The sequence below is a fragment of the Lissotriton vulgaris genome, chromosome 10 (assembly GCF_964263255.1).
Source record: "Lissotriton vulgaris chromosome 10, aLisVul1.2, whole genome shotgun sequence".
Taxonomy (NCBI): Eukaryota; Metazoa; Chordata; class Amphibia; order Caudata; family Salamandridae; genus Lissotriton; species Lissotriton vulgaris.
The window spans coordinates 365,066,305-365,082,478 of NC_141698.1; the positions used below are offsets into that span (position 1 = coordinate 365,066,305).

Genomic DNA, 16,174 nt, shown 5'->3' on the forward strand with positions numbered 1-16,174 from the left:
CCCTGTATTTTTTCAGGACGCGGCAGTAGTGCCAATAACAAAATCTGCCTTTTCCCAAGTCTTTTATACTTTATATGTCACCCCTTGAGAGCAGCAGGAGTACATTCTGTAGCAGGATGGGCACATGATCTTCTGAAATTCGTTCTGGTATGGGAGGGATATTGGGTAGGGGGAGAGAAAATGTAGGGCAAAGTCTTTTTCATTAGTTTGCAAACTTAACTGTCAGGTGTAAAGAACCGTAAACTTGGTAAAACGTACTAAATCCTGCTTTCCACCGTTTGGGCATGCACTGCTGAGAGTAAACTAAAGAGGTGTGTTGGCCGGTGTAGCAGGGGAGGAGGCGGTAAAGGACTGAAGTCCCTACTGCGCTGCATGCCATCTGCCGGTTCCTCGTCCCCGAACGGAGCAGACTGTCCTCGGCATCACAGGCCAGGAAAGCTGTCTCTGCCTATAGGCCAGTCTCTGGGAATACCCTATATTTTTCCAGAACTAATGTGGAAATTGTTTTGCAGGAGTCAATAGCCCAAGGAATGCACTACAGTTCCACTGTCTTTAAATTGTTCCAAAGCGAAGTCTGACTGTTTTCTAAAGAGGTGAGCGCCATCAAAGATCATATCCATTGATGATGCCTGTACATAGCCAGAGAACATGAGACATTTTAGAGGCATCTCTATAGAGGACAACACTAGTATCCACCATTCTGCCAATACAGTCTGTATAATCTAAGCTTGCAGGGTGACGTATTTGGCCACGTGATGCCAGTCATGATCGTCTGAGTTAGAGAGCCCCTCGGGAACTCCTGGACTGGTGGCAAGATCCTGCTGACAATCTCCCAAAGGGAATGTGTATTCAGCCCAATAGACAGACTGATTTATGTTTTCTAGTGCCAGGTTAGCAGAAGAAAACATACGTTTGCAAACGGCATCAATCCATTTGGATTGGTGGGAAATGCACTTGCGTTTACCGTACTAGAGTAGGCTTGTACAATGAGTCTCAATGGAGTAGAGTGGAGCTCCGTGTGAAAATTCGGATCACTTGATGTTAGCCATTATGTCATGGAATTCTGCCAGCTAACAGATGGGCAAGTACATGGTTCCGACCAGGTTGGTCCTCAAAGTATCAGTGAAGAGGTCATTAAATGAAAGCAAACGCTCAGATGTTGCCTTCCTAGGCCTCAAATTATCTGTCAAATATTAGTTTTATAATCAGTGGAGGACAGCTGTAATTCTAGTACTTTAGTTGCCCAACTTACTACCGCTGCAAGTGAGGCACTTTCTTTTACTAGTGACTCATGCTGGGCATCAAGTTCTGTCTCTGGGGAGGTATCCAGCCCACTGAACAAGCTATTCACCATCCATCAGTATCATGATGTGCACCCTGCTACTACAGAGGATCACAATTAGACCCCCCCAAAAAATGAAGCCTCTATTAATAGTTGTGACACAGTAGAGACAGTTTTGTAATTTCCTAACATGACACCGGTGAAGCTTGAGCAATTGTCAGTTTAGGATCCAACATGGGTGTCTGCCCTGGATCATCCGCTGGCACTGAGGCGGCAAGAACAAGAGGGGATCCCGGGGTAGAAGTGGAAGACTGTTTTGGATTTGGTTAAGGGTCTGGTGATGGGGCTCAAGAAGACAGATGATGCTGTTGAGTGATGCACTGATGGTAACCCAACTGGAAGTCCCTACACTTCTATACAGCCTTAAGGTGTGGCAGAGGGAGCCAGAAGTGCACTGAAAAATTACAGTATGGACTTCTTAAAGGCTTCGTTCTGCTCCAGGATTGACACCAGCCCGGAGATACTTGGGTTATATAGGGACCAACTGAAGAATCAGTTCTGTAACAACTGGCCTCGAGGGAATATGATTTGCATCTTGACACCCAAGCACCTTCTGTTTGAAGTTAGAGTGGCGAGATGTAGTGGAGTCCCTCTTCACTTTCATAGGCTTACGCTTAGACTTGAACTTCGACTTGCCCAAAGATTTTGAGCAGGAAGAGGTGCGGTCGTGGTAGCCGCCATATGACCAGCAGGAGCTATATCTATGTGAAGATTGTGACTGCTTCCTGTGCTCATGATAACTTTCATTCTAGTCCTTGAAATGCCTTTATTACATGATTTAACAGAGGTGCCTGGAGTCCAGGCACTAAAGACACTCTTTGTACGGGTCTGTGGCCAATATTTGTGAAGTGTTACTACAGCTTGATACCAGTTGTTTTTGGTGGGGACTTCACTCCCTAGCACATTGAGGAAATGTTTTGGAGTCGTCATTAGACCCACAAAGTAGGGAAAGGAGCTCTGCTTCTTCATCGGAAGGAGTGGAAAGAAAGTAATTGACATCAGCGTGCAGGGGTGGCGCTTATGTGTGGCTCTCCTATGGGACTTCCAGGACGGCATGGAATCAGCAAAGCCGAGAAGCACCACCGGTCAGCATGCAGGAGCACTGCTTTAAAATTCCCCGTATCAAGTCTGGTGTTTGAGGGTTACTCTAAGGTGAGGAATTAGAAGGTAGAAGTATAAATCAGAACCACAGATCTTTCATTTTCATCTTTTCAGAAAATGTTTTTCACAACCCAGCGAAGCAGAAGCCTGCTACAGCATCAGAGTCCAGTGAATCAGCTTTAACCACAAAACACACCCATTTTCATGTGTTCTTTCCACTTTTGATTTTTATATATAATAAAGGCTTTTGTAAGGTTTGAGAACCGTCTTGGTTCTTTTACCTGCCCAGCTTATTTTCATTGTTTCGCAAATAAACAGCTTCTTAAACCCTTCATGTATGTCGCCTGACTTACGAGGGATTGCCCTTACATGGACCATCAGGGTTTTATTTAACCCCTTCCCTGCTGGCCCGTTTCCGCCCCTGTGCGGTAAACAAAAGAACAGGGGCGGGCCATGACGAACCCCAGCCGTCATCAGCACACGAGCACCGTAGTGCATGACGGCTGGGGTTCGTCATCAGCATGGAAGGGGTTAATGAGGTTGGACAGCTCTACTTTAACCTCTCACATCTTGTTATGGGGGCTAGAGCAAACTCTTGAATCAGTGACAGCCAATCAGAGACAGTTCAGTTCTCAAATTGTTTCAGAATTACATGAACAGCACACCCGGATGAGTTTTTATTTGAATTCTAAATCAGGGTTTGTATCAGCAGTTCTGAAATCTAAGAGTCCAATATTTAAAAGATTAACTTCTCCAAAACATGATTATGTAATGCAAATTTCTTCAAAACACTCGAACGAAAACAAAAGTATTGACAAAGATAAATGATTTGCTTTTTGTTAAAGGAGGTGTTTGGTAATAGTTGGGCAACTGTATGCGTTGCCCCAGCTGTCTTAGAAAGAAATTCAAGTAAATAAGGTATGACTTTGGCAACCACCATTGGAGGCAAGGCTCCCATTTCCTGAACAAACTGCATCAGCAGAGTTAAACAACTGAACCCTGAAAGAACAGTGTAGTGAAAAGGAGTCACAGCATGCAGTTTGCATTATAATATTATAGTGGTGAACTAAAAAGGCAAACAGCAAAATATTGCATAGTAGATAATTTTGACAAAGGGGCAGTATTTACCTTAAATATTTAAAAAGTGTATGTGATTGCAAGTCTACTTTGTGATAAAAAAACACACAAGCTGTACATCCAACCATGCGTTATCATGGCAGTAAAGTAATATAAATCAACACGGAAGAGCAATGAATCAATAGCATACTTTTTTTTTTAATTAGTGCAAGGCACCCACACAACATGTAATTCCTAAACAAAAAGCCACTAACAATTAAAATAGTGCAGCAAAGTAAACATACCAAAAGACCACACATTAGCAATAGTCTAACAAAAAAATGACTTTATCCCCATAACATTAACCTAGTGAGAGCATAAATGGGACAATGTAACCATCCACAAAAAGCCATGATTTTGATGAACAGAACATACAAGTAATAGTAAACCATGAACAAGCATTTGCAATGCAATAGGTCTTGTATTTAAAAGAGTTTGAGCATTTGGCATTGTAAATGACAGTGTTTTATTTATGTGTTGTTTTTAAAACAGATAAATAAAAAGTATTGTCATTTACAATGCCAATAGCTTAAACTCTTGCAAATGCGACACCTATGGCATTACAAATGCATTCGGCATCCGTGCTATAAAAACTTTTTTTAAGCGTTAGGAGAGAGCGTTTCCCACCTGCAACAGCTGGCAGGACAAAGTTATTTGAGAAAATAGTGCTCGGAGTCTGTAATTAAAGCCTACCAAGTAACAATACACGTAACGGGGGGTCGCCATGGGGGTTACATAATGAGACATGGGGGTACTAAGGAGGGACTACTAAGCCTATTGACCAATGAACAGTAACAGTTTACAGTAGACAATGACAGAAGCCAATGAAAAATATTAGCAGAGGGGGGTGGAGCTTCAAGGCCCTACCTGAATACAGCATGCCTCGCATAGCAGCGCATGCGCTGCCCAGGCTTCACCTAAAAACACATGAAAACCAATGTCTAGAGGCGGCTGACACAAAGTCTACTCTCTATTGTACTTATTTTTCAAGAACTCATGACATTAGGTATTTCAAAGCAAAAGGGTCTAAGTAAAGTTCTACCTAAATGACAGGTGTGTTGTAAAATTATCTTCAGTAGTATTTGCACTCGAGGAGATTAAATCTTCCACTGGGACCTAAAATGTGAACTCTACTTTTAAATCAAGTAAAACAACGTTGTTCCCCTTGACAAGCTCCATAGAAATAATGTAAGGAAAGAATACAGAGTGCATCAAGTGACACGCATTTCATGGAGATTCATCAAATGGCATGTAGGTTCTTTTTTGTGAGAGTTTAAATCATCCTAAATCATTTAAAACAGTACAGCTATAACAGAATCTCAGTACAGTGCAATCTTGCAGAATGACAATACAATGTAGTCTCACAGCAGTTTCCACGTATAGCAAATAATCGCACTTGAAAAATAATTGTGAAAGAAACGATTAAGAGTAGATTAACAGCGGATATCCGCACTAATACTCGTTGCAGTGCTTTTGGTTTGGATAGAAGATTCTCAATACGCAAACCATAACAATAAAACTCTAAAAACTAACCCTTCCTCCCCCCTCCCTGGTAACATACGTGTACATTTTCTGTCTCTGACATGTACCACTTCATCGGTCTACCTCTAACATCAGGTTTGTTACCCTGTTCTCAATTTGAGAGTGTCTTATTGCTGCACCTCTACTCCAGAGCCAACTTGGTCAGCTTGTGTTCCTCACCATGGGGACCTCCGAAATCAAGGATGGCATGCAGGTTCTTTGCAAATTAACAGAACCATTTCCTGTAGATAGTCCAACCCAAATATGGAGAAGCCCTGGAGTATATGTGCATTAAAACATCTGTAGTTTTCCTTTTGTGGAGATTGCTACTACTGTCTTTTGAATTCTGCATGAGTTACGCAAATCAGGTGATATTTAAGAGTTATTCAGCGAGTCTCACATTTCAATACTGGTAAAATACCGCAGGTGCTTAATATCTGATATAGTGCACGGCCTGCAAAATAGCAGTTGACGGGTCTGAACCATTAAAGACTTCCGAGCAGATCAGGAATGTGGTCTTAGTGGCATGCTATTTAGTCTCAGTCTGTAAGTCACAGGTTCTATTACAGATGAAAAACGTCAGCAGAGTATGCACCTATTCCATACACACTTTAATTCTTCTGAGGGCAATAAAAGTAGCACCCTACAGTAAGGTAGCAACAACCATCATACTCAGTAAAAACGTTGAAGTTGTTGTGTATGATAATCATGATCATTATTCGTACAAGTTTTAATACTACACATAGATGTTATGCAGTCTTAAGTCATCATATCCTGCAGATAGAATAAATCAGGTTGTCTGAAATTTCTGCTCTCTTGTTATATACACATTTAGTAGTCTTTTTAGTGGAAACCAGAACGAAGAGATCATGGAATCATATTCATATTTGTGTTTTTCTTGTTTGGCTCCTGGCTGATGTGAAATGAAGCACCAATAACTGAACGAGAGATACCATCCAGCTGTGCCTTTTCGCATATTTATCCACCAATTAAAGAAATCAGTCCAAAAAGAAAAATGATAGAGCGTGCTGAATATCATCAGATAAGCGATTACAGAGAGGGGACTGCCATTGCCTTTCCAAGTGCCATTTACTTCAATGTAAAATTGCAGGCAGGTCAACCTTACATGGTCAACCTAACTCCATGAACTATCTTGCTAGAAAGAGGGGCCTTGCTTCAGCCACCTACTGAACGCTTTGTGCTACATGGAATTTTAAGAACACTGTATTTCACTATCGAGATATCAGCACACAATTCAAGTCAGAATAGAGATGCTCTGTAGATGCACCAGGACGGATATACACTAGTGCATACAATTACAAAGAGGAGTGTTGTAAGAGCATTGCAAATGTCCCAGACATGCAATTCCTATGCATACTGCAAATCAGTGTAAAGAAGAGGGAGAGCATTCCAAGAACCTCTCAATGCTATTGTACAACTGCATACTGCAGGTTAGCTTGAGGTTACTTTGTAAGATATCTGGATGTTTTGTCACTTGTATACCCATACATAAGAGAAATAGGAATGGCCATTTTTGGGATCCCTGTAGCTGTCTCTGGGAGTACTGGGGAAGGAAGGGCTGGAGTACCTCGTCCAGTCCAAGATTATGTTTTTGTAGTTTAAATTATTTTGAACAATCTAAGGTCCAAATCAATCAATCAGTTCGTACGTGTAGAACTCTGCTTGTCACCCCGGAGGTTTTCCAGGCACTTCTGGTCTCAGATGAACAGCAGGTCTTGAGTCCCCTCCTGAACTTGGACAGCGATGTTGAAGGTCGGAGGAGGAGGGGTAGGGTGTTCCATGTTTTGGCAAAGGTGCGAGAAGAAGTGTCCACCAGTGCAGCTGCGACAAATGCGCAGAATCTCTGCGAGGGAGAGTAAGCTGAGCATATGTATTGGCATTTATATAGCGCACTACTTACCCGTAGGGTCCCAAGGCGCATCGACCGCTGCGAAACCCTTCCTGGCTTCCCTGAGAGATGGTCCCTTAATGGGTATCTCCAGGGTGAGACCAGGCATCCCCGGCAGTCTGGTGGGGCCGTTAGTGAAGATGAGGCAAGCTAATGCCCAGAGTTGCCGAGTGTGATCGCTGATCAGAGTGGGCACCGAGGCGAGAGAATTATCGAGTCCGCTGACCCTGGTCCAGAAACCTGCCGCGCCGGGAATCGAACCCTGGTCCCGGGCCGTCCTCTGCTCTCGGGTCTGCTGCCTAGGTTCCTCTGTGGCTGATGGAAGGGTAGGTGGTGGCTTAAGTAAGCAGGTCCTTGTACGCATGGGTCAGGAGCTTGCAAAGGCATCTCTTCTGAACATGGGGCCAGTGGAGGTCCTTCAGGTGTTGGGTAATGTGGGTTCTTTTGGGTAGGCCGAGGGTCAGTCTGGCCACTGCGCTCTGAATCAACTGTAGTCTTTGCCTGAGTTCAGTGGTGGTTCAAGCATAGAGTATGTTACCGTAGGCTGGTGACGAGGGCCTGGGTTACTGTTTTCCTGGTGTTGATGGAGAGCCATTGAAGATCTTGTGGAGCATGCGTAGTGAATGAAAGCCGGCTGAGGAGATGACACTAACTTGACACTTCATAGATCATTCAATGTCAATGATGATTGTAAAGTTGCATGCATCGTTCCGAGTTCAGATGGCCACCAGGAGTCGTTCCATAGGAGATGTGCTTGATGGAGATGAGGACTTCGGTCTTGTCTGTGTTGAGTTTGAGGCAGTTGTCCTTCCTCCAAGCTGAAAGTTCTTCATACAGTAGTGGAAGTTGGTTTTTGACGAGGCAGTGTCGGCTGAGAGGGATAGGACGAGCTGGGTGTCTTCGGCAAAATCAACAGAAAATTCAATACTGGGGTGAAAGGTAAAGTACCAACATGCAATGAAGGATGAGGTCTGGATAAGTTACTAATGCCTGGTATGTCACAATTAAGAATGGCAGGAGAAATTTTGCATTGGGAACCAGTGCCAAGCAGAGAGACATGGAATGTTGTCGGGACCCTATGCTGTGATGGGTGGGGCATCAAGGAAAGCTAAGGGATGCGGGGCATTACATTTTGCAAAGAGGGGAAATCCGAAGCAAACATTAATTCAATTGTTTTTCCAGATGAAAAATACAACTTCACTTGCACTCATATGAAATTTTTAAGTTCCATTAAGGACCCCTCCCTTCCCATCTTCCAACACATTGCTTGGTTGAGGGTGTCCCTGGATTTCTTTCTGTTATCCCATTTTAAGCAGTGCTTAATACACACTTATGGAGTTTAGTAAAAGTTTTATAACTACTAACTAGCCAAATCGGCAGCACAGACTGGCCTCAATGCAACAAGATTTTTTGATTGACTGCGAAATTTGTAATTCTTAAGTATTTCCCTGAGCGTTACCATTTTAGGTCAAAAGTTAACCAAGACCCTTTGATATGTTATGTTATACGATTTGTAAAGTGCATGGCTGCCGCAGCGACGGGGCGTCCCAATGCTAATTTCATCAAAAAGTCACAACTGTGAAAGAGAGATCCGGAGAAAATGGAGGAGGTAGCAGAAAATGTAGCTGTAAACCAGGTCTTCAGCAATTTCCTAAAAAGACAAGTGGTTCTGCATACGCCTTAAAGGAAAAGGGAGAGCAAACCAGAGAGCATGGGTTTTCATGCACATGAACCGACCTCCCGCCCTTGCTCTTAATATGTGGCGCACAGGCTAAATTATGATTAGCAGAGTGCAAGGAGTATGGAGGGAGGTTTGGAATTAGCAAATTGAATAAGATGGGTGTGAGAAGTTATCCTGGCATATGATGTCCACTAGTTCTAGTGGGCACCTTGCGCCAGTCTAATCGACCCTTATTGATGGTATTTGTAAAGTCAACCTTATAGAAAGCTATCCTAGTGGAAGCATGGACCAGCAGTCATCAGGCTAAGACTTCAGAGAGTGTATTAAGCAAGTTGTTTTACTAATTATAATCCCTTGAGTACCAAATGAAAGGACACCACACAAGGTGTATATCAAATATATATGTATTTATTCTAAACACAACCCCTCTGCGCTCTTTATGAGGTCAGAGGTAAAAGTACATTACAAGTTACTCAATTAGCATACGATAAGTTGCACAGTATACGTTATGCCCAAGGGGCCTCACAAACCATAAACTAAAATAGTGGTATAAGAACCAGGTGAGAATTAGAAAGCAAGCCTGGGGCCTGTGGAATTGCTGGGGCTACTCTAAACAACCAAAAGTTAGGAAGTAGGGGGCCCACGGGAGACGCGTGCAGTGTCTCAACACAGCCGCGGGTTACCATTGGCTTTCTATAGGAAACCAACAAGTTACAAATTTACAATATAAGGACACTTCCGGATGGACTACGATGGAACCCTTTTAAACTAGGACACTTCGAGAGTCAAGACCCACGGGAGCACTGGAGTACTTGTGTTACCTCACCCAGGGAAGCCGGGTGCATAGGTGTCTTTTCATTTCAGGTTTCGTCGTCGTTTTCAATGGAGAGCTGCAAAGAAGTGCTGCAGGCGACCAGAGAAAAAGTGTCCGGGTGGATCAAAGATCCTTAGAACCTGAAAGCTGAAGGGTCAGAGTCTGGGTCACTTGCCAGGGACCAGGATGGCGATGGAAAGTTGCCAGCCAATGTCGGGTGATTTCAGGAGAAAAGGTGAAGCTTGTCTCTTCAGCCACGAGGACCAGGATGCGTCGACCAGGAGCTGGATTCGAGCTCCCCCACGAAGGATCTAGTTGACTGCGGTGTCGGTATTCGGACTAGACCCAACAAGCCTTGGTAAACGCAACCCACGCAGGAAGTCGAGATTGGCTTCGGTGCAGACCAGCAAGGTCTGAGGAACTTCTCCTTTGTAGGGTCTCAGCTTTGCTGTGAGCTAAGGTCCGGGTCAGAGATGTCTGGAAGTCCATGTCCAGTCTAGCAGATTCTTCGGGTTCCGGCGGGAGCCTCGAAAATGCAGACCGGCAAAGTTGCTGTTGGTGCCTGTTTGAACAGGGTGGTCACTCCTTGACCACAAGGGAAATATCTTCCGTCTTATAGTCGAAATGGAATGTCGAAGGTGCAGGATATATGTTTCAAAGTTTCGTCCAGGGTAATCTGATCTCCTAGGGTCTGGGTTCCTATACTTATACTAAGTTTAGGGGCTGGACTACCCTGAAGGTCCCTCCAATGGGTGGACCTGGGAGCGGGTGGTTACACCCCTTTCCCTTTGTCCAGTTTCGCACCAGAGCTGGGGCAGAGTGCCCCAGCAACCGGTTTGAACTGGGAAATGCATGGAGCACCCTGTGTGCCCCAGGCAGTGTCTGGAAAGAATTCACTGAATGCAGCCCTCCCTGCCCCAATACACAAAAGCCTGTCTGGGGAGGTGCCAGCACCTCCTTGGGCAGGAAACCTATTGTCCAGGCCTCCCCTGCCGGAGTTTCGTCCAGCAACAGGGGGCCAGACTCGTGTCTGTGGCGGCAGCAGCATCATTTTGTGATGCTGAGGCTCTGTTTAACTTTAACCGGGTAAACCAGTAACTACATGTCTTCTCCCTCTAGAAGGGTGGAATGCTACCCCCGCCGCCAGGACTGGCAAGCGGGGTAGTATTCCAAAGTGTTTGACACCTTACACGACATGTTTTGATAAAGCCAAACAAAAGTTAGCATTAACCACGAGGATTATAATGCACTTAAGAGTAAATGGTATGCCTATATCATAGAACAGCTATAAGGAGATGGTTCCGAAAGTTGCAGAGGGGCTCAGCTCATGCTAGGGCACCCTCTCATGTAAAACCATGCACTCTGCCTCCAGGAATGTCAAGGCCTGCCATAGGAGTGACTTAGAGGTGTATATGTGTCTATATGTATATATAGATATAGGTATACTATATCTACGTAAGGGGTGATTACACCACCTTACCCAGGCTGTGTGAACAGACCTGTGGTGTCAGTTTGAAAGGCAAACCAGGGGTGTCACAATACATGCTGCAGCCCCTGGTAGGCCTAGGGTGCACCTATGCCCTGGGTACCTATGGTACACTATATAGGGGCTCACAAGGGTGACCCAGTAACCAATCTGGTATGTACCTAAAGTACATGGTATCAATTTAGAGTGAGCACAGCTGGACTGTGGGCCTGATTAGCAGGTTCACAGCCACACTAAAGTCGAAAAACCAGAGAATCACAGCAAAAAGTGGGGGTAACCATAGGAAGCAGACCCAACTCTCCTACAATGGGGGCCTCCTGAGAAAAGAAAATCTTATGGGTCATGAACAGACCCTTCAACTGCATACACGTATCCACCTGGATGCAGTGTAATTTGTGGATGGCATCTGCAGTTAAACAGTGTTTAGGAAGGGAAAACACCAACTGTGCAGCTGCATTAGGAGCCAGCAGTAGCCTCCTACTCACAGGTTTGTTTACTCCCAAAAAAAGAATGTTACAATAGTCCAGCCAGGAAAAGATAGCAGCCTGGATGATGACTTGATGAATATGGGGATCAAAGAAACACAGAATGGGTTTGAGCCCAACATAGCAGCCCAAAAAAGGTGCCTGCCGCCGCTTTCGCCTGTGCTTTAAAGGTTAGATCATTATCTACCCAAACACCTTCATTCTTAACCACAGACTTTGACCAGGGAGTAGTCCCAAGGGGAGAGGGCCACCAGTGGTCTTCCCCGGCATGGACATCCTTGCCTACAAGAATTTCCGACTTCCTAGTATTCAACTGCAAGCAAATGGATACCATCCATTCTGCAACAGCCATCATATCTTTCTGGCAGTTGACCAGATCTGATGAAGGAGTGCCGGAAAAACAGTACACAAGCTGGGTGTCGTCAGCATAAGACACCAATGCGAAACCCAGAGCTTTCACAACCTGAGCCAATCGCTGAATGTAGATGTTAAACAGCGTGGAACTCAGGGAGGATATTGCTAAAATTAAATATATAATTTACTTTAAGTGGGCTTTCAGCAAGCCCTCTTCATCCATTATGCAATGGGTTTGCACATCAAATTTCAGCCACTGACTAACTTTACTGTGAGTGGCAGCATTCTGCTCTTTCACAAGAGCACATACTCACACAAGGTAATTCCATACAGGGACTACTACAGTAATGTGTGTGTTATTTGAACCCAAAAAACACATTTTACTTTTAGCCCATGATATCTTTTTTTAGATTTATACTGGTGGGGGTCTAGCTGCACCCCAACAATAATGTTTTAAGAAAAATATGAAAACACAGGTATTGATCAAACCCAAAGACTGGAAGTTAATGCCAGATCTATTGGCTTGGCAATTGTGTGTTTGCATTTGACACACAGTTCTCTGCATTTCCAGGCTGAGACGCTGTCAAAAGCTTTAGCAAAGAAGGCCAAATATCTGGAAACATCACTCCGGCTATCAACATAGGCTATGAACACTGCAGGCACTTGATTATGTGTACATTTAAAGTAATACCAGGGGTGAACAGCAGGCTTTACTGAATAGAGGTACCTGCATGGTAAATCTATGCTAGGAAGCCACCCAACCCACGTTCTCCTTATATCCAGTAAGGCTTAAGGTTTAAAGCACCTGTGTGCTTATGAGCACAAGTACGCACAAAAGTTGCATGAGACAAGGAATAGGAGGGTTCCAAAAGTCAAAAGCTCCAGCTTTACACCAGAAAGAGGGAGACAAACGGGTGTGCCAGGGACAGATCTATAAATTACAGACCATGAGGTTGAAGCTAGGAAATGTATGTTATAGGGCAGAAACACCTACATATTTCAAACTGCTTGCTTTCTAGTTGTACAGGAACGTTAAAAAATGTCAACAGTGAGTGTTGTAGTTCAGTTACATTTGCCGAAAAATGCAACAGTTGTTTTAACAGCCTTTTAGACTATCTCCAAAGATTTTATTTTTAGTCGCTTCAAAGGGATAATTTCCCCGGAGTCTCACTTGTTTTGACTGGGGTAGGGCATCATGTCTTTATTGCACACTACGGGCAGCAATATCAACATAACAAACAATTATGTAATACATGATGCACAATAATGTATGTGCAGGGACAGTATATCAAGCACTGCGTGTGCAGCAGAATGAGTACAACCATGGCCACTGGGATTGTGCAGAGCTTTTTTTGCATAATGATGGATTTGCTGCACTTGCCACATAGCTATCATATGCTGCATACCAATTTTAACAAAAAAAAAAGTATTGGGCAAGCAGATCACAATGTACTAATAATGCAAGCAACATGTGCTGCTGCGCAGTGGAAGACCCTTCAAAAAGGTGACTGGTCAATTTCCAGTACTTTAATGCTGTATTTAATTGTTAAAGAGTTACTAATGGGGTGAAACCTTTGCTATGACAGTGTTGATATAGATTAAAATGACAAAATAATGTAGTAATACGCCCACAAAATATCCCACAATTTGCCTTTTCTTGCTGTATAATTGTGTCAACTCTGCCACATAACTTAAGACTTTCCTGTGAGATCATTGTGGATTGATTAACCACACTTGCTACATTTCACCTGCTTTATCAATTGTAGTACTCAGCAAAGCAGATGTAATTTCGAATAACCGAAAGGGAACAAAAGTAACTGCAAAAAAAAGTGGGACAGACGTATGTCAAGCTTTTGTAGGTGCTTAGCAAAAAAACACTGCCACCCCATTGCTCTACTCAGGCGTTCAGTGCTACCGATGAAGCGAAATGTTTGACCAGACAGCATTAATGTGGGCTAAAACTAGAAAATAGTACTACATCACGCACCATATTTTAGGTGTTCTGGCCATACAGTTTGTCAAAGCTGCCATATAATTTGGTCCTCAGAGTCCAGTGCCACACAGTTACAGTGGAACTGGCAAAGGGGGGTGTTGTGGCAAGAAGCGATCAATAGGCGTGTAAAGCCCATGTCGAACTGTAAGACAGGGTGCAGTCGTGGACTTAATGCACGATGCAGACTCACTCTACATGTATACAATAACAGACGTTTCAGCAACAACGTTCTGCAATTAGAGCACCGACTAGCGATATGAGCATAGAACGCACCTCAAACTCCCAGTGTGCCCCCCTCAGGAGCTGCTCCGCCTGGTCAGCGGCGCACCCGGCAGTGAGAACGAACTGATTGATCATCAGCTGCTGCTTGAGCGCCTCCAGGTCCATGGCTGCTGCAGGTGAGCGGACCCCCTCAGAGCTCACACCCCAGACAGTTGCACCTCCAGCTCTGCAGACAGCAACACAGAACCCTTCGCTTCCCATCACACAGCACCGCGCATGCGCGACGGCGCTGCATCACTTGGCACGCACGCACTCAATAGGCTGCCAGCCGGTGCGTGATCGTCACGTGACTCGCGAGCTAGCCGTTGATTTGCTCTGGCTTATAGTACATAAACACTCGCTCACGTTTTTACACCCCCCGCCCCCGGCAAAATAATTAAATAACTATACGTAGTGGTGGCCTGTGACAGACCGATTACTTTTAGGACCGTTTCTTTAATAATGAGCGTATTTTTTTCTCGAAAAGGGCCTAGAAATTGCTGCGAAGACTGCTTGCCATGGATTCCGATTGGTTTACGGTCAACGAGCACAAACGTGAAGTGACCCGAATAGCCTGACATTAAGTCACATTATAGGTTCATTGGCAGGTAATGAAGACCAATCATTGAAAAGCCAATAGGTCTCGCCTATGTGAGAGCTATTGGCTTTGCCAACGTCTTCTAGCCATGTTGTACAGTTCAGAATGGCTAAAAGTTAGTAATGTACAGTGGCATAGGGGAGTGGCATACAGTTGAGTGGCATGGAGGAGAGCGATGTAGAGTTGTGTCGGAAGTAGAGCAGCATGGAATTTAGTGTAGTGCCATAGAGTGGAATGTAGTGGCGTAGATAGGAGTTGCATAGTGTCGTGTCAAGTCAATAAACTTTATTCGGATATTACATTATCCATAAAAGTACACACATAATTACACACATGGTCAAGATAAAAAAAACATATATATCTCAATGAGGACTATCTAGGTTAAGGGAAGTAGGAGACTCAGAGCAGTACGTCAAATAAGGAGAAACGTTGTTTTCCTTATAAAGCCCTCACCCACCGACCTAGTCGGTGGCATGCTTCATCATCGGGCCCACCACAGTGGCACCGAATGTGCCCCGGGTGTGCTTCAACCCCAGGTGACTGCGGAGCTGGTATGTTGCTGAGTGTGCAGTGAGTAGGGTGAGAAAGGTGAAGTTTAAAAGCTATACAGTAGGTCCCAGTACCCGAGGGTAAAATATTTTAATGAACTGGGCCTCTGTTAGCAGATAAAAGGCAGGTAGAGATTGATTGGAGTGCTAGTTATGACCTCCAGCGTCTAGTGTGGTCTACATGTTTCAGCCAGTGCCTTGTAGATTTTAAGCTGGCTTTCCTCAGGACCGTTATAATATGTGAAAAACGTGCAGATTAAATAATAAAATTAAATTTAAGTGGTTGTGTTGTCTTTTGGCTAAGTGAAGCGCACACTAAGGCGCTATAACTGTTAGAGGGGGATTCCCTCAAGCTTGACTACAGATAACACATAGGACAAAGACAAGACGTACATGGTAGAGTCATGTTAGATTGGTATTTGATATACCACAACATATGCCGGCTTATAAGGTGGTGTGCGACCTATAATCGGCTATTGTGGGTTCATGCCATGGACACGAAGCTGGTAAGGGTTTTTAATGAAACCGTTAGTGGTGGTGGTGGGCTAGAGAGCGTATTTACATGGTGAGGTACAGGTAAGTATAGTACTAAGTCCTCACTCTGTTTTGTCTTGTAAAAAGCTTCACGGGTCGCCTGGGAGAGAAAGAGACCCTGTTGGGATAATAACTTGGTCACAATATGTCCAGCCTGTAGGGAGAAAAAGTAGTGGCTTACCCTTTTTGTAGCTGTAGCGGTTCTATTGTACTCACGAGTATTGCAGTCTAGTTCCTCCTTGGACCTATTCGTCCTTCCGTGGCGCCCGTTGTGAGAGAGGAGGGCCGCTCGGTCTCTATTTGTAGTTTTTAGTTAATTGGTTTCACCTGCAACCAACTCACAACAACAATTCACGAACTGCAACTCTGCTAACTTGGTGTACCTAATAACCTGCCGATGTGGTCTAAGATACATTGGTATGACCACCCGG

At 44.3% G+C, this 16,174-nt stretch overlaps 1 protein-coding gene across 1 annotated transcript in view; it reads right to left on the minus strand.

Annotated features, from left to right (window-relative positions):
* Positions 1–14,381, minus strand: part of LOC147685265 (UBA-like domain-containing protein 1) — a 131,295-nt gene extending 116,914 nt beyond the window's left edge. Inside the window, exon 1 of the mRNA XM_086941157.1 lies at positions 14,076–14,381. Coding sequence (XP_086797283.1) covers positions 14,076–14,285 — 210 coding nt within the window. The 5' untranslated portion in view covers positions 14,286–14,381. The remainder of the gene's footprint in view (positions 1–14,075) is intronic.
* Positions 14,382–16,174: the final 1,793 nt, after the last annotated feature.